General features: G+C 42.9%; 1 protein-coding gene across 2 annotated transcripts in view; it reads right to left on the bottom strand.

Moving 5' to 3' along the window:
- Positions 1-2,261: 2,261 nt before the first annotated feature.
- The window catches only part of RCAN2 (regulator of calcineurin 2), a 251,754-nt gene continuing 232,200 nt past the window's right edge, over positions 2,262-21,815 (bottom strand). For both annotated transcript variants that reach the window (XM_077488942.1, XM_077488943.1), the window contains one exon: positions 2,262-8,800. In XM_077488942.1, the coding sequence (XP_077345068.1) occupies positions 8,640-8,800 (161 nt within the window). In that variant the 3' untranslated portion in view covers positions 2,262-8,639. The remainder of the gene's footprint in view (positions 8,801-21,815) is intronic.

Here is a 21,815-nt window from a genome sequence, read left to right as displayed (position 1 = left end):
CCCCAGAAGAAGAGGATTGGGGCTGCTCTGTGCAAAATCATTGCACAGAGCACAAAAGCAAAGAATATTTGTTTTTTACAAAAAGAAGGTTTACAACCACTTTAAGGGCTCTTTCACACAGGCAGTGAAACCTAATGCAGCCTTTAATGCACCTATAGTGTTAATGAACATTTTGGACGTGTTTCAAAGACATTCAGTTTGTCAAGCGACCCCCCCCCCCCCCCCTTCAGCACCCTGTGAGACAAGTTTTTTTGTTTTTATTTTAAAAGGATCACTCATGACACTTTGCATCTGCACCCTAAATCACTGTTACGGTGTGCTTGTGGTGCTTTTCAATAGAAGTGAATGGAGGCGGTTGCAAAGTGTCAACACCTGGCAAACTCCCCATATTAAAGTAGATGTTCAGCTTAAAACTAACGAACTCTAAATCTACTTGTAACCACATTCTAAGTCTAACCTATCTAGCCCTGTAAAGAAGAAATTGCTATACATACCTTTTCCAGTCCCCTGCTGAGCTATCAGGGGCGGCTTCCCTGTGTAGAGACAGCCAACAATGGAAGCCCCCATAGTAAGTATATGGGTGACGTCACTTCCCATTCATTTCACAGTAGTTGTTGGCTGTCTCCTGCACACACCATCCACCACTGGAGACCAGATCGACTTCAGAAAAGGTATGTATAGCGATTTTTGTTTTACAGGGGTAGATAGGTTATTCTTAGAATGTGGCTGCCAGTAGATTTAGAGATAGTGACTTTTAGGCTTAACTTCCACTTTAAGCTACAGATTAATCAAATAAAATTGCTCCATATGGTAATAGTGTGACACCCTATCACAACTTTCCATGCTGAGCACTACAAAGAAATAAATGACAAGCTAGCACTGAATTGCCTTGGTACTGACTGTATAGTAGTAATAATGTAAAAGACCACAAGAGGGCACCAGTACATCACTTATTCAGAATAGACTCCCCTACTGCACGTTATCCAGCCCCACTTTTGTATGCTGACTGCTTCTCTAGTTTGAAATGTTTCAGCTTGTTTAAAGGCAAATATTTTCTCAATGTACAAAAAAAAGCCGCTGATCCCGATAGACACCTAGGGGGTTATTTACTAAAGGCAAATCCACTTTGCACTACAAGTGCACCTGGAAGTGCAGTCGCTGTAGATCCGAGGGGGACATGTAAGGAAAATAAAAAACAGCATTTTAGCTTGCACATGATTGGATGGTAAAATCAGCAGAGCTTCCCCTTGTTTCAGATCTTCCCCTCAGATCTACAGCGACTTCACTTCCAATGGATTTGCCTTTAGTAAATCAGCCCGAGAGTGTCCTTGTAAGCTCATGTGGAATGATCTGAAAACTCAAGCAATGTTATCAGGTGTCTGTAAACTGCAAGACGGCAACATGTAATGGAGTTGAGGAGATAGGAGGTGATTATAGTCACGACAGCATCCTAGGGTGACTAGGTAGCACCTCCATAGAGTGAGTGAGCGTTGTCACTGACGTCAGAGGGATATCACGGCCCCTTCCGCTGCAGCCCATAAATCGGAGTAGGAGAGCAGCCACTCTTATTCCCCTTATTTCTGCAGTGCTTTCCAGGATGAATCAGAGCCATGCTCTAAAGGTGCAGACTAATCAGAATTGCTCTGATCTGTCCCAGAAGCACTACAGAAAGGAGAACAGAGGCGATTTTCAGACTGCTACGCCAACTGCTTGGGCACCGACAGCGGTCTCCAAACTGTGGCCCTTTGCTTACCTTTATCCGGCCCTTGCGGCACTAGTACTACTGACACCAATAATTGGGGCTTAATGTTTGCCACTGACACCAATAGTGGGGCACCATTCCTCACACTGATACCAATAATGGGACACTATTCCTCCCACTGATACCACCAAAAGGGGCATAATTCCTACCACTGATACCAATGATGGGGCACTATTCCTCCCACTGATACCAATAATGGGACACTATTCCTCCCACCCATACCAATAATGGGACACTATTCCTCCCATTGATAACAATGATGGGGCACTATTCCTCCCATTGATATCAATGATGGGGCACTATGCCTCCCACTGATGCCAGCAATGGGGCACTATTCCTCCCATTGATACCTATGATGGGCACTATTCCTCCCACTGATACCAATGATGGGCACTAATCCTCCAACTGACACCAATGATGGGCACTATTCCTTCCACTTCTGATTTTATGATTTGGGTAATAGTATCCCTTTATGACATCACAATTAAGAGACAACACGCCTAAATAATCACAATTTATTTCTTCTACTAGTAACTAGTTTATACAAAACACCATACTCAGGCGATTATACAAATGTACAAAAATGCATCTGCTTGAACACATTTTATCCGGCTCTAATAACAATCTCTGTTCTTTTTAGGCTACAGTGAACGGCGTGAGAAAGCAGCAAAGACTCAGATGTCTGGAGCAAGCGGTGACCGCCGGTGCATTTACACGGAACGATGTCTGCCATGCTGAGAATGCACAAAGTGCCCAAAGATGAGTTCATCGTAAGACATGATGATGGGATAGAAGGATGGCAGAAAATACGCATGACACGTACCAAAGTGTTCAATAGTCATTTGCTATTCTTGGAAGCTCGCTATTTGGAGAGATTTACAGTTCAAAATTGATCTATAACGTCTACTGGGTCATTGCTAAATACAGAACCATGTATTTAAGAATCTAAGAAAGCTTTGAGCTGGTGTATTCACTTGATGTTAGATGAAAAATGTATCATGGTTTACAAATCCGTGGCAAAGTGCACTAAGTACAAGAGCCAACAATGACTGGAAAAGCAGTCTTTCCATCAGTTACACAGGCATTAAAAGTGACTTTAAAAAGAAAAATCAGTGCTTCAGAGCCCCCCCCCCCTTTGCAGATCTATACCAGCTCGATGACCGGGGCAATCAGAAGGAACCAAAGTGGGCAGCAGGGGGGTGCTGGATTTTGAAGATTCTTCAACTGCTACAGCTCAGAGCTTCAATCTCTTCAAAAGTTTTTCCACCTGAAGAATATTTAGCATTTGACCTGCTTCTGGAAGTGATGGATGCCTGGTCCTCCACTGCCCACTATGGTTCCTACCGCTTATCCCTAATGGGCAATACTACAGGAGCAGCTGGCACAATATGCAACAGGGGGACCAGGAATTTGGCACTCCTAGAAGTGTCAGATGTTAAAGATTTTTCAGATAGCATAGCTCTGCAATAAAGGGAAAAATCAGAGGTGTGGTATGGTGGGACAGGTAAGTACTTTTAACATTCACCACAAAGTAGTTTTAAAGGAAAACAGTCATTAGAAGTGGGCTGCCATGGTAGACCTTTCCCTCAAAATTTCTAGTAGCCTGACAACCCTCTGTCTTTAAAAAAAGGAAGTCTCACCTTGCACAAATGTTCCTTATCCTGTCCTCCAGGACACAAAGTGCATGCTGCACTTCATCTAATTTGAAATGCTTTGAATCCAAAGTTAGAGTTGTCAACAGATCACCCCCCTCCCCCCACTGCTGTATGACCATGCTGCTCTGTAGGAGATGAATAACAAATTAATGTTGGTTGACAGTGCTTGTCTCTGGTACTAGGTGCTTGCCCGAGACAAATGACATCACAATGCATGTACAGGTGGAGGGTGTGTCGGAGAGACTGCAATCCACAGGGGCACTCACAGCAGAGGGGCGGAACCAAGTAGACTCAGTATGAGCTCCGCAATAGGAATTCATAGCCAACAGTCATGCCAGGGGAGGGGGTATGTCAAAGTGCACCTACATTTGCAATTCACTGGACAGCCGTCAGCAATAGGACTGCCCATAAATTGGACTTCTGACAGGGGAGGAGCTGAAGGACAGTAATGGAAAAAAAAGCATAGTACATGCATTTCAGTGATGCTTTATGAATAATGGATCTGGAATGAGTATGCACAATAGGACTTTTTTACCTCATTGACTGCAGGCTTGTTTCACCTCAATGACTAAGAATGTACTGAAGTCATTGTATCAGCCTAATAGGCAGGCAACTCGCATTTTCAGAAGGAGCCAGGGAACTAGCATTTTCAGATAGAGAGATCACTCATTTTTCTCATCAAAAGTTACCTTTAAAAACGAAGGGGCAGTGTGCCTGTACACAGCAGCAAGGAACTAAAATCTGTTATAATCAGAGCCTGAAGGATGAACACAGATTTGTACTGTTGTCTGTGTTCTTGCTGGGTGACCCAAAGACTGAAAGTCTGGGGCATCCCTCTATGGGGACAAAGACAGCTTTCTAACTCTTCTCTGCTCTACTAAAAATATGTTTAGTTGTTAATGTCTTCCGTTCATTCCTGTTTCAGTGACAGGGGCAGGGTTACTACCTGTTAGGTATATTTCCGGCCTGGTCCAATATTAATAGGAAAGAGATCATAAGATTTCTATTTTTTTCCCAGAAAAGGTGGAATCCTTAAATATGTGTTTTGACAATGCAGGGCAAAAGCAACAGGCTAATTTTTAGGGCTGGACATTGGGCCAGGGGTGGCAAAAGCAGGCAGCTGAGCTGCCCCCCCCCCCCCCCCCAACCGACCTAAGCAAAGTCATTGCAGCTGCAGCAGGATTTAAACCGTGATATTAAACAGAGAAGTGTTAATTGCCATAATTTGTTCACATAAATCATATATATCATGCCACTATATTTAGTTTTTTTAAATCCTCCGAATTCCTTTATTCCTGCAGCTCTGTTTTGTGATCATGTGATCTTTTTCCTGTTCTTTGGCATTTGCAGGGAAAGGTCCTTGGGAGGGGCTTCTATTACTTCCCTGATGTATGATCTCTATAGTATGTGTCTGTCTGTCTACACAGCCCTGAGAACAGTTTCAGAAGAGCAATTCATATTAAATTATAAATATCAAATAACTGTTTTTCAGCTCGCAATAAATCTTTATTGAACATCAAATGTGTATTTTTTTTGTGCATCAATATGGTGTAGGTGGAGTCAGATATAATTGATACTAGCATTCATTTTGTTCAGACGGCATCTGCATCCAAGCCTTTGTTTTTTTACTATACAGTATCCTGCCCCCATAGTGTTTAGCATTAAGAGGACATGGAGGAGGAGGAGGAGGGAGGGAGTGAAGTGTAATTTACCACTATGTGTACGACCCTATATGCATTGCTCTATAGTTATGTGGGCTGCACAGATGAGAAAAAATAGGAAATTAAGAGCTTAGAAGGGAACTGAAACTGAGCATGCTCTGTAGAGGACATCAACTTGTCTACACAGTCTCAACTTGCAGTGGGGACATAGAGGAGTTGGGAGTGACAGCTGAAGGCAAGATCAACCAGATATATTTCATTCTACACAAATCTAATGCTTTAGTGGCTTTGTGAGTATGAACTCTTTGTTATAGAGCATGTAATGAGAATTTTTCATAGTCTGAGTTTATTGATACTTTATTGCCCCCCCCCCCCTTCTTCTTTCTAGCAGCCCCTCACAAACCTTTTTTTTACTAGGAGTAAGGAAAAAAGGAAAGAAAGCTTTGTGTGAGCTTTGTGTCCCTCTAGTTGTAGCTTACCCAGGTCTGAGGACTCTCCCTGCTCCCATGTAGCCACACTAAACCTGTCAAAAAGCACCAGCACTATACTGTACAGGAGAGTCTCCTCCATATCTGGAAGTAAAGGTATTTTCTTTGCTTATACTAAACAGAGCCATCAGGTGAGCAGACAAAGGGAAAGTATGCTCTGCTGGGGATAGGCAAATAAATAGACATTGTCACTTTACCCAAGCCAAAGTATATCCACCATAGTATAAACTTCTAGCAGCAGAAGTCCACCGACTAAGCGTTGAAATCCAAGCAAGGTGGATGATGTCACTGCTTCCCATGTGACAGGGTTTTGGGCCTGGTGATTGGCTGCCTGTGCTCTGCCACACGGGGTTGGGACACATGTCTCCAAGCCCCAATCTGTTAGCCCCTGTACACACGGTCGGAGATTTCGACAACCAAATCCGTCGGATTTTGACCGTCGGATCTTGTCCGAAACTGTTGCATACACACGGTCGGACAAAGTTGTCGAAAAATCAGATCTTTCAGAACGTGATGGCGTAATTTCCTTTACGATGGGACTACATTCAGGCTAGTAGCCAATAGCTTTGATGTAGGAATTTGATCTGAGCATGCGTGGCACTTGGTCCGGTCAAAATTCTCTACACATGATCGGAGTATGTCCAACCGGCCCAGTTGGTTGGGAAATATTTCCAACAAGTTGGAAAATTGGGTCCGATGGATATTCGGATGGAATCGGTCCGATGCATACCACACACATTCGGATTATCCGACGACACGGTCCGATAGGACACATTCCGACAGATTCTCTGACCGTGTGTACAAGGGCTTAGAGCAATGGAACCAGAACTTTGATGGAGCGAGACGGCAGCGAAGGAACACAAAGAGCAAAGCATACCTTGGGGGTGGGCTATCAGGAGGGTCTTTCACTTTGCCCTGAATGGTTTCTGTCTCTAGAAAATGAATCTGAAACTTTGCCCTGCATGGTCAAACCATAATTTTCTTTTAACAGGGGCCAAGAGGTTATGGGAAATCTCGCATTTAGATCAGACTGCAGCTGCCCTAACCATTAAGGAATCACTACTGCTTCTCAAAGAATTGCAGGTCTTTATTAAACTGGAAATCTCGCTATATGGTGATTTTTCAACCAAGAAGAGAAAAATGTAATTGAATCCCTGTGACTGTACCACACAACGGCGCCATTGTAAACGGATGTGCAAACATTTGACGGAACAATATAAAATACTCTTTTTTTTTTTTTTTTTTTTTTTTTTTGATAGGTTGCCTTGTAATAGCAAAGAGCTGCCCTACGGCCTCCTTAGCTGGCTGTGAGAGGGACTTGCAAAAAAACAAAAAGCATATTATCAACAGAGCCAACTGGGTAAGGTTTGAGTGCATCTGATGCCAATACACTATGGAGGGGATTTTGTGAGCTCAGCTGTTGTTGGCATTTAGTGCAGGTTCTTCTGTAGCTCATGGCAGACTAAGAAATCACCAAAACTGGTGGATTTTATCCTGATGGGCATTCTCCAGTAACATCGTTTTATAAATGAGACCCAGTGGGCCTATTTTTATCATTGTGTCTGAGGGAGAAGGTGTAGCTCTTTCAGGCCATAACCCATGCCCATTGACAAACATGTTTTTGCATTTGGGTATTGAGTAAAGCAGCCCATTTGTTTTGAAAGGGTCCTCTAGGCACCTTAATGCACGTAAAAGTAGGATTTTTGTAGTTACCGCAAAATCTTTTCTTTATTGTCCGTTAAGGAACACAAGAATGAGAGATCATCTTAGACCTATGGGGGCTGATTTACTAAAACTGTGTAGAGTGCAAAATGTGGTGGAGCTCTGCACAGAAACCAATCAGCTTCCAAATTTTATTGTCAAAGCTGAAGTTAGAAGCTGATTGGCTACCATGCACAGCTGCACCAAATTTGGCACTCTCCAGTTTTAGTAAACCAGCCCCACAGTGTCCACCTCTTCTAGGCATCTTCATTAACCAATTAGTGTAAGACAGGGGCCTCCAAACTACAACCCCTGGGTCAAATTCAGCCCACTGCAAGATTTTATTTGGCCCACTGCTGGGATCAAGACTAAGGATCAAGGTCAGAAGAGGCTGCCTATGTTCTCGACTTTAACTTTCCCCTCTATGTAACAGGGAACTCTTGATGTAAGGGGGAGTTCTGATGGGGACCCTAATGGGATATTATTCTCAGCCTGCGAATATTTGTAGAATATATGACGTGGCCCTCATACTAACATTTTTAGAGACCCCGATCTAGGATTATTTACTAAAGAAATATATATGTACTGTCCAAAAAATCTTTTGCTTGAAGTTAATTGAGGCACAAAGAATAGTAGATAATCTAATACCAATGGGTTTTATATGCAGCTGTGTATAGGAGGTGAACACCATTGGGATAAGATTATCTACTAATCCTGTGCCCCTAAATGAATAATAAAAAAAAAACGTACCTACACTATTAGAGCACTATAGGGCAGGCGTGACACGTTTTGGGCCCATTTACACCAATCGGGTCTGGTGCATTGCAGTAAGACAAGTTATCACAATGTACCAAACATGCATGTATATTTCAATGGCACTCCAACACATTAAGACAATGCACCTCTGAAGCAATTGTATTGCAGTGCACCACAACACATAGTAATGCACTACTATACCTTGTATTGGGCTGTATTGGCAGTATGAATAGGCCCTTAGTGTATATGTGCATTGGGGTGCTATTAAGAATGAATGGCTATGAAGACATACAGCCAGTAGCTCATAGCATCTGATCTTCTTTTGAGTCATCCACAATATCCTGAAGAGCAGATATGGCGTATCTTACTGGTTGCTATGGGCAACTTTTGACTGTTTGAGAAAATTCTTCCCACAGACAGAATGATAAAAAAGAAAGGGGCGCACTTTGGCTACTTCTTTTATAATAGTCACAACATGCTAATAATTACCGTGTAGCAATAGCCTCCCTATAAAAATGAAAAAAAAAATTATATTTTCTACAGGAAGAGAAAGATAGAAATCTGTGTCATGAGGGGTTTGGGGTAACACTGTGCAGGGGGGTGGGGGAGTTGCAGGTCAGTTGGACTTGGTCGGCGGTGGTCCAGGACGCCGTGTGGGGATGATTCGAGGTTTAGGTGAATTCTTTGGATCTTCTTCATCCTCCAAGTCACTGTCGCACACGTGAACTACAACGCTGGGGGTGGAATCTGTTCCTGCATGGAGCTCATATTTCTGTCCTGCAAAAAATATAATAATAAGAGACACCAAGGGATTATTAATAAAAAAAAAGAAAAAAGAAAAAAAACACTAGAAAAACAGTCTAAAGCTGGATACACACTATACAACTTTTGTTGTTTGATTTTCTTTATATTTACCTTTAACTATGTAGTGTAAGGACCTGCCTGACTGCATACAAATTGATTAGGTTTGACCTCATATTACCGTATATACTCGAGTATAAGCCGAGATTTTCAGCCTCTTTTTTGAGGCTGAAAGTGCCCCCCTCGGCTTATACTCGAGTCATCGCTGTCTGCCCGCTCGATCAGCGTGTCGAGCAGACAGACAGCGGCCATTCTATAGTTCAAAAGCCGCGCCTCCGGCTCCGCCTTCGCCTGTGATAGGCGGAACACTGAATTTCCCAGCAGCCTGTGTTCCGCCTATCACGGACATCGTATCATCCTCGTACTACGGACGAGGATGATACGATGTACGTGATAGGCGGAACACAGGCTGCTGGGAAATTCAGTGTTCCGCCTATCACAGGCGAAGGCGGCGGCGCAGCTTTTGAATTTTACAATGGCCGCCGAGGCGCCGACGAAGAGGGCACGGGACGGAGGCAAGGCAAGGCACGGCACGGGACGGGACGGGACGGGACGGGACGGAGGCAAGGCACGGCGGCGAGGCACGGAGGCAAGGAGGCAAGGCACGGGACGGAGGCTCGGGACAAAGGCTCGGGACACAGGTAGGCTGGACACACACACACACACACACACACACACACACACACACACACACACACACACACACACGGATGGATACACACACACACAGGGATGGATGGATGGATGGAGACACACACACACAGGGATGGATGGCTGGATGGATGGAGACACACACACACAGGGATGGATGGATGGATGGACACACACACACACAGGGATGGATGGACGGACACACAGGGATGGACGGACACACAGGGATGGACGGACACACAGGGATGGACGGACACACACACAGGGATGGACAGGCATGTCTTACCCTCGGCTTATACACGAGTCAATAAGTTTGCCAGTTTTTTTGGGGGTAAATTGGGGGCCTCGGCTTATATTCGGGTCGGCCTATACTCGAGTATATACGGTATATGGTTTTGGTAAATCTAAAGCCTTGTACACATGGTTCAATTGTTGTACGACCGAGCCTCTGATTTTTGCCAAAAAAAGCCTTGTACACATGATCGGACTTTTAGTAGACAAAACCTTGGACTTTTGTCTGAAGGTGTGTGTCTGGATTTTGTCTTGCATACAAACGGCAAGGAATTGTTGGCAAACAAACACGAACATAGTGACGTACTACGTGTTTTTTCAGCTCTTTAGCGTGACCCTTACGGCTCCTTCTGCTAATTTTGTGTTAGTAGAAGTTTGGTGAGTGTTGATTCAAGCTTTTCATTTAGCACTTTTCATTTTGCGCTTTTCAGTTAGTTTCTGACTGGCCGTTTGTCAACCATGTTGCAAAATCAGAGGAGATAACATGTTATTTATTATTGGTCTTGGAGTTATTGCTTTGACCCAAGTCCAGTCCAGGAACAGGAGGAGGGGAAGTTATTGGACCAAAAATTGGTTGCATGATGCTTTTATTTTATTTTTTGGTTGAATAATGATTTGATTTGGTATAGTTTCTATATTTTTGGATGCATAGAATGCACTTTTTGGTTAAGTTCTATTGGCAGATAGCATGTTTAATTTTACTTGTTTTCTTTTTTTAATGCACAATAAAAAAATTGTGGAGAATAATACCTGGCAACATGTTTTACTTCAAATGACAGTTTGGGAGTAGGCAGTTACATTTTAAAAAATACAATGTAAAATTGACAAGGGACACCAACATAATTGTATCTTTGATCTTAAAAACTACAGGATAATGGTGTTGTGGTAACTTGCACCAAAAAAATAAAATAAATAATAATAATATTATTCTTGATATCACTAGAAAAAAAGCCCTTGAAAATGTGTTTGCAATAACTCCATCAGTATCACCAGCAAAGCAGCTTCATTATTATCCCATTAAAGAAGAAGAGAATGTGCACTGCATTTTCGAGATTTCATAATTTGCCACGTCATGAATGTTAATTCTCCATTACAAACACTAGTTTACAAGACCGACCGCTCTGGCTCGTCCTTACTTCCGACATGTTCAACAAACATGAACGTAGTCAAGTACTATGAGAGTATAAAGAGGAAGTTCATTTCTCAAGCGCCACCCTTTGGGCCTCTTCTGGTAATTTCATGTTAGTAGAAGTTAGGTGAGCGTTTATTCCCTCTTTTTTTGTTAAGTTATTTTTAAGTTTTGTTAAGTTATTTTTATTTGGATTGCAGATAACATTCCTAATTTAATTTCTGGGGGTTTTTTTTCTGCACAATAAAAAAATTGTGTAGAATAATACTTGGCTTGTTTTTCTTCAAATGACAGTTTGGGAGTAGACAGTTACATTAAAAACAATACAATGGAAAATTTACAAGGGACACCAACATAGTTGTATCTTTGATCTTAAAAACTACAGGATAATGGTGTTGTGGTAACTTGCCCAAAAAAATCAAACAACCACCATAATATTAATATTATAAATATCACTATAAACCAAAATCCTTTTAAAATATGCTTGGTATAACTCCATCAGTATCACCAGCAAATCAGCTTCATTATTATCCCATTAAAGAAGATGAGAATGTGTGCTGAATTTCGACATTTCATCAATTGTCGCATCACAAATGTTAATTCTCCATTACGAATGCTAGTTTACAAGACCGAACTCTTTCCCGCTCGTTCCTTGATTCCGATCATGTGTGTTTGTACTTTCCACTTTTGCGTGACAATTTCTGTACTGCCCAACCAAAAATCAGACGTTGAGTTCACATCCAACAAAAATTTTATAGCCTGCACATCCAGCTTTTGTCTGACGAAAAAGACAAATCGGCTGTCGAAAGCACAGTACTAACGATCCAAAAATCCGCAGACAGCTCGTCTTACGAATTTTCCCATTTGATGTTCGTATAGTGTGTATGAGGCTTTAAGAACAAAATCTAAAGAAAATTGTAAAGTGTGTATCCGTCTTTAGACCCCATACACACTATTCGATTTTCTGCAGATTTTTGTCTTAAGATTTACCAAAACCATGTAGTGCAAGGGCCTGCCTGATTGCATACAAATGGAAACTCTTATGCCCCATACGCACGGTTGGACATTCCGACCACAAAATCCATCGGATTTTTTTAGACGGATTTTGTCCTAAACTGGTGTTGCATACACACGGTCGGACAAAGTTGTCAGAAAATCAAATCTTTTGGAACGTGATGACGTTCGTTCGTTACGACGGGACTGCGTTGAGGCTGGTAGCCAATAGCTTTGGTCTCGTAATTTGATCTAAGCATGCGTGGCACTTTCTCTGATCGGAATTCTCTACAAACGATCCGAAAAAGTCAGATCAGATTTTTTTGACAGAAAATTTGAGATCCTGCTCTCAAATCTTTTCCGTTGGAATTTCCAAGGGAAAAAGTCCAATAGAGCCCACACACTATTGGATTTTCTGATAATATAATCCGATTGGACCTTTTTCCGTCGGAATTTCCGACCATGTGTATAGGGCATTAAGGTTTGACCTCATATTACATGGTTTTGGTAAATCTGAAAACAAAAATGGTCAGAAAATCGAATAGTGTGTATGGGGCTTAAGGGGCATGTTATAAAGATTGTATTATATTATATATATATTATATTATTAAAATTGGTATTCTATTAGCAGCAGCTGAATCACCAGATTGAAACAGCAGTTTATCTTCAAGTGGAACTTCATTCTCCCAATCAACATTGACTATTTTTAATCCTCATGCTGCTAGCAATAGTAAATACAATAGATAGGAAAGTATATCACATTTACTTGTTTTAAACTTTTTTTTGACATGTATTCAGTTACTTCCTGGTTTCTTGCCTAGGAAAATGATATCATACATCCCAGGAATCTTCAGGAGGAGAGGAGGAGGAGTTTTCTTAACTAAGCACACTCTCCTGCACATATGCTTGAGCTAATTGCAGATGGATTCCATTAAGTAAATGCTACATGAATCATTTGCCCATAATCAAGATGGCCACTGCCAGCAATGCTTGGGGGGGGGGGTTGTTTTTCAAAGTGATTTCACAACAAAATAGACCATGGATGGATGGGGGAGTTTGCTTTGAATCAGGGCTCAAGTCCTGCGGGAACACATGGGAACGGAGTTCCTGTACTTTTTCCACAACAGGAACTCAGTTCCCGTTAGCAGCCGTGTCCTGAAAGACTTTGAAGTATGCGAGCTGTGTGGCAGGTGCTACACCAGCAGCCGCCGACACAGCTCGCAATAGTAAGTGCCGCACACCTGACCATTCAGGCATTGCCAGTAGGGGGCCCCATGACAGCTTCCGCTTCGATCTACCTGTCAATCACAGCTAGCTGACGGGTAGATCAGGTCCCTACTGCTAAGAGATTGTATTTAGTCAGACCTCTCGTGATGCGCTCCTCCCCGCCGGCCTCTCCTGATTTTCTGTCTCCTCATCCTCCCCCCCCCCAGTCTCCCGCATACTTTCTCTGTGTGTGCCGCTGAATCCTCCCCTCCTTTATCTTCAGTGCCACATGATGAGAGAACCCAGAGGAGGAGCACAGATATTCTGCTCACAGGACATGCAGGGAGAGAGGTGAGCTGAGGGAGGAACATCAGTTTGGGGTGGGGTAAGCTGAGCACAATACCTGGCAAAGTTTAATGCCAGGAGGGAAGTTTATGTGGAAATATGTGAAGGGTTGGAATAGCAGCGAGTGTGTGTTGGAACCCCTGCAGAGTTTGCAGCCCCCCAAACTAACATACATCTCCTAAGCAGGAACACATCACTATCTCCCCAAGCATTCTGTCCAAATAATGTGCACTTCATTTATGACCTTTCTGTTTAACCCTGTGTTTCCAAACTCTGTTCAATGAAAAGTGTAAACTCACCACATAAACACTCTATATACAAAATAAAATTCCCCAATAAAGATCAGAACACGATGTTCAAATTTGCATGGAAGCACAATTGAATGAATGCTGATTATTCTGAGAATTACCGTATTTATGTTTACTGAGGATTTTTTTTTTAAGCTTCAGACACACAATACGAAAATTGGATGAAAAATATCACTTTTGAAGCGTTCGTGCGTATGTGCGTTTTTTTTTTTTTTGGAGGGGGAGTAGATCTTGGGTGGGAGTTCCCACACTTTTTTCCCCAGAACTTGACCCCTGCTTTGAATATTGAAAATGAATGAAATAGTGTTTTAGGTTTGTGGTGCACAGATGCAGTGATGATCCACTTTAAGGGCTCATGTATATGGTGGAGTATACGGTTCTGAACAAAGCAGTATCTATATACAATGGGCCTATTTGCGCAGCTGCATTTTGGTCTGTAGCATTTAGCTGCATTACCCAAAGCAAGAAAAATCTGCATCCGTGGTGTCTGATTTTGACCGTATTTTGCATGATACACATGTTCGAACATTTACATGAGTAACGATGAAATGGCCATGTGGCCAGGGGGAATGTAAACATACACAATGTGTAGGCAGTGGTGGGGGTACAGGAGCAGAATGAGCCTTCAGTTTGGGGCCATTGCGTGCCTTTACCATCACCTACAAAAAAAGGTTTGTATTTACATCTCCCCAGCCCTAAATGATTCAACTGAGCCATTCACTAGGCAGTGCTGGTGGTGTAGGCCCAGAATGTCCGTGGCCTTCAACCATTCAGGATGACTGAAAGCCGTAGTTTATCTATGCCGATACCACTGCCTGGTGAACGATTGAATCTGTTCAGGGCTGGGGGGAGATGTAAACAAAAGTATAAGAGGCTGTACATATCTCAACTCATATGGACATAACAGCGCTACAGACCACTTTTTACCCAAGACCTGCAAGATCGTGTAACAGTGTATGTGCAGGAGCCTAATGGAATGACTCCTGTGCCAAGTGAGCTTCTGCAGTGCTGTGGGCCAACGGGGAAGCAATTATTTTAGGGTTACTGGCTCTCCCACTTTGGTGATTTAGCTGGTGACGTCTCATGAGTCCAACCAGCAAGAACGTGACTCAGTAAAAAGAGGAATGTGATCTGTTACTGATCCCAATGCTGGCAACAACCAATCGTTCCACCTTGTCCAATCAGACAACGCTTTGCATTCATTGAGAAAATAGAAACTATTCCCTGAATGGAACGCGTGCCAAGTGAGCAAAGTGCTGTAATCACAATGCAGAGACAATGCAGAGACTTGGGACCTATTACAGTGATTTCCAGCTTCCACGGGATCCTACAGGAATGGTACATACATACTTACATTGGTCCAAATTGTCAAAACTGCCACACCTAAACTTCAGCTTTAACAGTCTTGTTGGCATGGAGAAAAACGCTGCTACAGGCTCCCACCAGTGTTGCCTACATAACCAAACATCTTGATGTTTGGTAACACGAAGCTTAGTGAGAACCAAGCTTTTATTTTAATTCTCCAAACAATTTGCAGCAGTTTTTCAGCAGGACTATTAAAGGGGTTGTAAAGACAACTTTATAAAAAAAAAAAAAAAAAATAACAAACATGTTATACTTACCTCCACTGTGCAGCTCGTTTTGCACAGAGTGGCCCCGAACCTGCTCTTCTGGGATCCCTCGGCGGCTGTCTCAGCTCCTCCTCGCAAAGAACTAACCACCTTCATGCAAGCTCTCTCGCATAGTGGTTCGTTCTTGCGGGCGCTCTTCCGTGATACGGCCGACGGCTATAGCCGCTTACTGTATCACTCAGCACCGGGTCATTGGATGTGACTGACAGCAGCGCGAGCCAATGACTGCGCTGCTTTCAATTCATCCACTCCAGCCAGTCAACCGTCAGGCTGAGTGGCGAAGAGGACATCTGGGGCGAGCGCAGCAGGTGAACGGGCTCAGGTAAGTAAAATGGGGTGGCTAGGGGGGCCAGTATTGTTGGATGTTTTTTCACCTTAATGCATAGGATGCATTAAGGTGAAAAAACGTGAACCTTTACAACCCTTTTAAGCTTCTAATAAACATTTGAGAATATTTCTGCTTGAAAATCAATGTAAACCCGCCCGGAAAGGCAGGTGGGCTTTAATACTCCATCACTGCATAGGTGCCCAGTCATGTGACCATTGTGACAGCCAATCATAGCAATCACGTGATCGGGAAGCTGCCTCCACCTCCCAACATTGGCACTCACTTCAAGGAAATCCAGGGAGGCAGTGGCAAGGCATTAAAGCTGAACTCCAAATTAAAAAAATATTGTCTGAATTAAAGAGTGTATTCTTCCTTAAATCTTGGTGTGGTTTGTGTATTTCCTCCAAATCTATGCAGTAATCCAGTGTGAAAGTTTCTCTCTGTGCAGGAGTTTCCCATAATAAAGACCAGTCACTGCTGCTCTCTCTCCTTGTGCAGGGTAACAGGTCTTGTCTCCGACCCTCCACTGTAGTTTACTATAGGCCACCTGCAGTGGGTGGGGTCTGTTGGGCCCCTCCCACAACTCTGTTTTCTGCCCAGGCTTTGTATCGCACAGTTATGATGTTACTTTTACAAGGTCATAACTGACTTTGCAAAGGCATTTGGTGCACACAAAGTGGAGTTATCATCTTTGTGACTATTAAATGTATTTCAATTAAAGTTTTTAATTATCTGGAGTTGGGCTTTAATCAGAGTGGGTTATCCTAGGAAATGCAGAATGACGGTGTGATTTTTTTTTTTTTTACATTGTATACGTGCTGGAAGCATAATGCTGTGTAACTGCAGCTAACACATACGATTGTGACATTACACGCAGTATAACTGATCGAATTTAATTGCTGGATGGCACCATAAAACCTTTAATGATGGAACAAGCAGGATGAAAGTATTAGATATCCAGTTCCTTTTTACTGCATTGGCAATACGTGCAGATTGGCCTCAGCACATGGAAATAATTAGAGGATTGTGTCTCACCAGCCAGCTCTCTATCACAAAGCCTGTGACTGCAACACGTAGGCCTCTATTGTGGGGATTATTCAATGTATAATGCACAGAGGCTTAGCAATGGATGCAATGATGGTGATGTCTATTTCATTGCAAGTTCTTCAGCTTACCAAAGGCTAATGGGTACTCTTTACACCTACATGGGGACATTGTTCAGATCTGATGTCGACTTGCCTAAAGGTATTCATAAAAATGACTCAAGTGCTGTACTCATTCAGGAAAGATACAGACTGTGCTAATCTTCCATGAGGTCCATGGTGCCTCCATCTTCCAGTATGTGCTTGTGGTATCTTCCATTTTAAATTTTGCATACTATACAGCTAGCCATCTACATATAGATTTTTCCAATAGATTCCGTCATGTATGCTAAAGATGGAGGAATCTCCCATGCAGCCTATTGTATTCTGACAGCCAACACCCATGGCTGTATCAATGCCAAAATAATGACTGCACCTGGTTGGTTGTAGTCACTGTTCAGTCAACAATTTTCCATCCACCTCCTTTGACAAACGTTGACTGAAACATTGACTTTTGGCATCCCAGGTGGTAGCCACTCAAGGCTCGAATTGTGGCCAATTCAGAAGGAATTGGCAGCAATACGAGACGTTTATGGCAACCTTAATCTAGATGGGGAGATTCACTCGCTCAATGTGTTCTGGTGATCACTAGGATAGAAAATACACTCATCGGCTACTTTATTAGGTACCCCTGTTCAATTGCTTGGTAAAACAAATTGCTAATCAGCCAATCACATGGCAGCAACTCAATGCATTTAGGTATCAGCAAGCTGATAAAGGCAGCTTGCTGAAGTTCAAACCGAGCATCAGAATGGGGAAGAAAGGAAAAACTGAAGCTGCAATTTGCACAGGCTCACCAAAATTGTCAATAGAAGATTGGAAAAACGTTGCCTGGTCTGATGAGTCTTGATTCCAGCAGCAACATTCAGATGGTAGGGTCAGAATTTGGCATAAACAAGATGAAAGCATGGATCCAACCTGCCTTGTATCCATGGTTCAGGCTGGTGGTGATGGTGGTGTAATGGTATAAGGGATTTTTTCTTGGCAAACTTTGGGCCCCTTAGTACCAATGACCTTAAGTACCTGAGTATTGTTGATGACCATGTCCATCCCTTTATGACTACAGTGTACCCATCTTCTGATGGCTCCTTCCAGCAGGATAATGCACCATGTCACAAAGCTCAAATCATCTCACCACTGGTTTCTTGATGATAATGAGGTCACTTTACTCCAATGGCCTCCACGGTCACCAGATCGCAATCCAATACATCACCATGGATGTGCAGCCAACAAATCTGCAGCAACTGCATGATGCTATCATGTCAATATGGACCACAATCTCTGAGGAATGTTTCTAACACCTTGTTGAATCTATGCCACAAAGAATTAAGGCAGTTCCTGGTACTAGCAAGGTATGCCTAATCCGGTGAATGTAATTTGAAATCCAGCATTTTACAGCTATCACCGAATACAACCTTTACAATATACAATACAAACCTTTAGCCACTTGCCACCCACCGTCAAATGACGGAGGGGTGGTGTGGCTCTCGTTCTGGGATGACGTCATATGACGTCGCCCCAGAACGGCTGCTCCCATCTTGCTAGGACGCGGCACAACCCCGGTCTCTTTAACCATCCAATCACAGTTGGTCACATGTAAACACGGAGATGCCAGTAATCAGCGGTCCTCACCTCTCACTGACAGAGTGTGTAGCAAGGAGAGCCGATCAATGGCTTCTCCCCATAGGAGACATGTGCACGTGTATTCAGGGCACTGATCACCAGTGCCCTGATTACAATAGTGCCACCAGCGCCAGCAATCAGTGCCAGTGATCAGTGCTCACCAGTGCCAGTGATTACTTCCCACAATTGCCAGCAATCAGTGGCCAATAGTGCCAGCAGTGCCCAATAGCGCCAGCAATCAATGCCCACAAGTGCTATCAATTAGTACCCATTAGTGATGCCAGTCAGTGCTGGCTATCAGTGCAGCCCATCAATGCCCATCACTGCTGCCCACCAGTGCTGTCTATCAGTGCCCATCAGTGCCACATATTAGTGCCACCTATCCGTGCCCATAAGTGCGGCATATTAGTGCCTATTTATCAGTGCCCATAAGTGCCACTTCATCAGTGCCCATAAGTGCCACCTCATCAGTGCAGCCTATCAGTTCCCACCAGTGCCGCCTCATCTCAGTGCTGCACATCAGTGAAGGAGAAAAATTACTTATTTACAAAATTTACTGACAGAAACTAAGAAAACCTTTTTTTTCCAAAAATGACGGTCTTTTTTTTTGTAGAAAAAAAAACACAGCAGTGATTAAATACCACCAAAATAAAGCTCTATTTGTGTGGAAAAAAATGATAAAAATTTCACATAGTTACAGTATAGCATGGCCACACAATTGTCATTCAAAGTGTGACAGCACTGAAATATGAAAAATGGCCTGGGCAGGAAGGGCATGTAAGTAACCAGGATTGAGGTGGGTAATGGACCCACCTAATCTAGTTGCAACTCTCTTAAAGAAGTTTAGAGGTTTACTTTGCTTTGCATAGATTGCTTCTCACTTCCTACAGTGCCTTAAAGTATTCATACCCCTTGAAATTTTCCACATTTCGTCATGTTACAACCAAAAACATAAATGTATTTTATTGGGATTTTGTGTGATAGACCAACACAAAGTGGTACATAGTTGTGAAGTGGAAGGAAAATGATAAATGGTTTTAAATTTTTTTTACAAATAAATATGTGAAAAGGGTGGTGTGCATTTGTATTCACAAACCACCTTTTGCTGCAATTACAGCTGCAAGTCTTTTTGGAGATGTCTCTACCAGCTTTGCACATCTAGAGAGTGACATGTTTGTCCATTCTTCTTTGCAAAATAGCTCAAGCTCTGTCAGATTGGATGGAGAGCGTCTGTGAATAGCTATTTTCAAGTCTTGCCACAGATTCTCAATTGGATTTAGGTCTGGACTTTGACTGGACCATTCTAACACATATTAATATGCTTTGATCCAAACCATTCCATTGTAGCTCTGGCTGTATGTTTCGGTCGTTGTCCTGCTGGAAGGTGAACCTCTGCCCCAGTCTCAATTCTTTTGCAGACTCTAACAGGTTTTCTTCTAAGATTGCCCTGTATTTGGTTCCATCCATCTTTCCATCAACTCTGACCAGCTTCCCTGTCCCTGCTGAAGAAAAACATCCTCACAACATGATGCTGCCACCACCATGTTTCACGGTGGGGATGGTGTGTTCAGAGTGATGTGCAGTGTTAGGCCGCGTACACACGCGGGGACTGTTCGCCCAACTTTGTCCGTCAAACAGTTTCGGCAAACAGTCCGCTCAAAATTAGCATGGACGGACATGGCCACACACGACGAACGAACAGTTTGCTGAAACCGTGCGCGATGACGTGAACGGCACGTACGACGGGACGAAAAATACGACGTCCTATACACTGCATTATAACTTTCGGCATGTAAATCCTTTCTGAGCATGCGCGGAACTTAGTTTGACGAACAAGCCTACACACGAGGGGACTGTTCGCTGAAACAAAGTTTCAGCGGACAGTTTTTCGGAATTTCCGAAAAACCTTGTTCAGCGGACTGTTCGCTGAAACTGTCCGCTGAAAGCCCACACACGAGCGGACTGTTTGCCGAAACACTGTTCAGCGGACAAAGTTGGGCGAACAGTCCCCGCGTGTGTACGCGGCCTTAGTTTTCCGCCACACATAGCGTTTTGCTTTTAGGCCAAAAAGTTCATTTTGGTCTCATCTGACCAGAGCACCTTCTTCCACATGTTTGCTGTTTCCCCCACATGGCTTCTCGCAAACTGCAAATGGGACTTCTTATGGCTTTCTTTCAACAATGGCTTTCTTCTTGCCACTCTTCCATAAAGGCCAGATTTGTGGAGTGCACAACTAATAGTTGTCTCCCACCTGAGCTGTGGATCTCTGCAGCTCCTTCAGAGTTACCATGGGCCTCTTGGCTGCTTACCTTACATAACCTGTTAGTTTAGGTCAGGAGTCTCAAACTGGCGGCCCTCCAGCTGTTGCGAAACAACAAATCCCATCATGCTTCTGTCTGTGTGAGTCATGCTTGTAACTCAGGGGTTGACAAATTTGCTTGGAATCTAGGAGCCAGCTAAAAAAGTTAGGAGCCAGGTCCGTGACGGCGATCTGGACCTGTCCCTGGCCTGACATGGAGACGAGTGAGGGGAAGATAGCCGCCCCCCCACCTGTCTCCAAGTCATTGCCCATAGCTCTTAGAGGGACATTTTTAAATTGCATTTTAGTGTAAATATGAGATGTGAGGTCTCTCTGACCCCAGATCTCATATATAAAAGAGGACCTGTCATGCTTTTTTCTATTACAAGGGATTTTTACATTCCTTGTAATAGGAATGAAAGTGACACACATTTTTTTTTTTTTAAAAGAACAGTGAAAAAAATAAAAATAAAAGTTAAAATAAGAAAAAAAATTGTTTTTAATGCGCCCTGTCTTGCCAAGCTTGCGTGCAGAAGCAAACGCATATATGAAAGCGGTGTTCAAACCACACATGTGAGGTATCGCTGCGATCGGTAGAGTAAGAGCAATAATTCCAGCCCCAGACCTTCTCTGTAACTCAAAACGTGCAACCTGAAGAATTTTTTAAACGTCGCCTATGGAGATTTTAAAGGGTAAAAGTTTGTCACCATTCCATGAGCGGGCGCAATTTTGAAGCGTGACATGTTGGGTATCGATTTACTCGGCGTAACATTATCTTTCACAATATAAAAAAAAAAAAAAATTGGGCTGACTTTACTGTTGTCTTTTTTTTTTTATTAAATAAAAATGTTTTCCCCAAAAAAAAGTGCGCTTGTAAGTCCGCTGTGCAAATATGGTGTGACAGACAGTATTGCAACGACCACCATTTTACTCTCTAGGGTGTTAGAATAAATAATTAAAAAAAAATATATATATATATATATAT

Source organism: Lithobates pipiens, unplaced genomic scaffold (assembly GCF_037356315.1).
Source record: "Lithobates pipiens isolate NorthernLeopardFrog02 unplaced genomic scaffold, aLitPip1_a1.2 Scaffold_18, whole genome shotgun sequence".
Taxonomy (NCBI): domain Eukaryota; kingdom Metazoa; phylum Chordata; class Amphibia; order Anura; family Ranidae; genus Lithobates; species Lithobates pipiens.
Note: the sequence above shows the minus strand (reverse complement) of the source record. Positions and strands in the feature narration are given on the sequence as shown.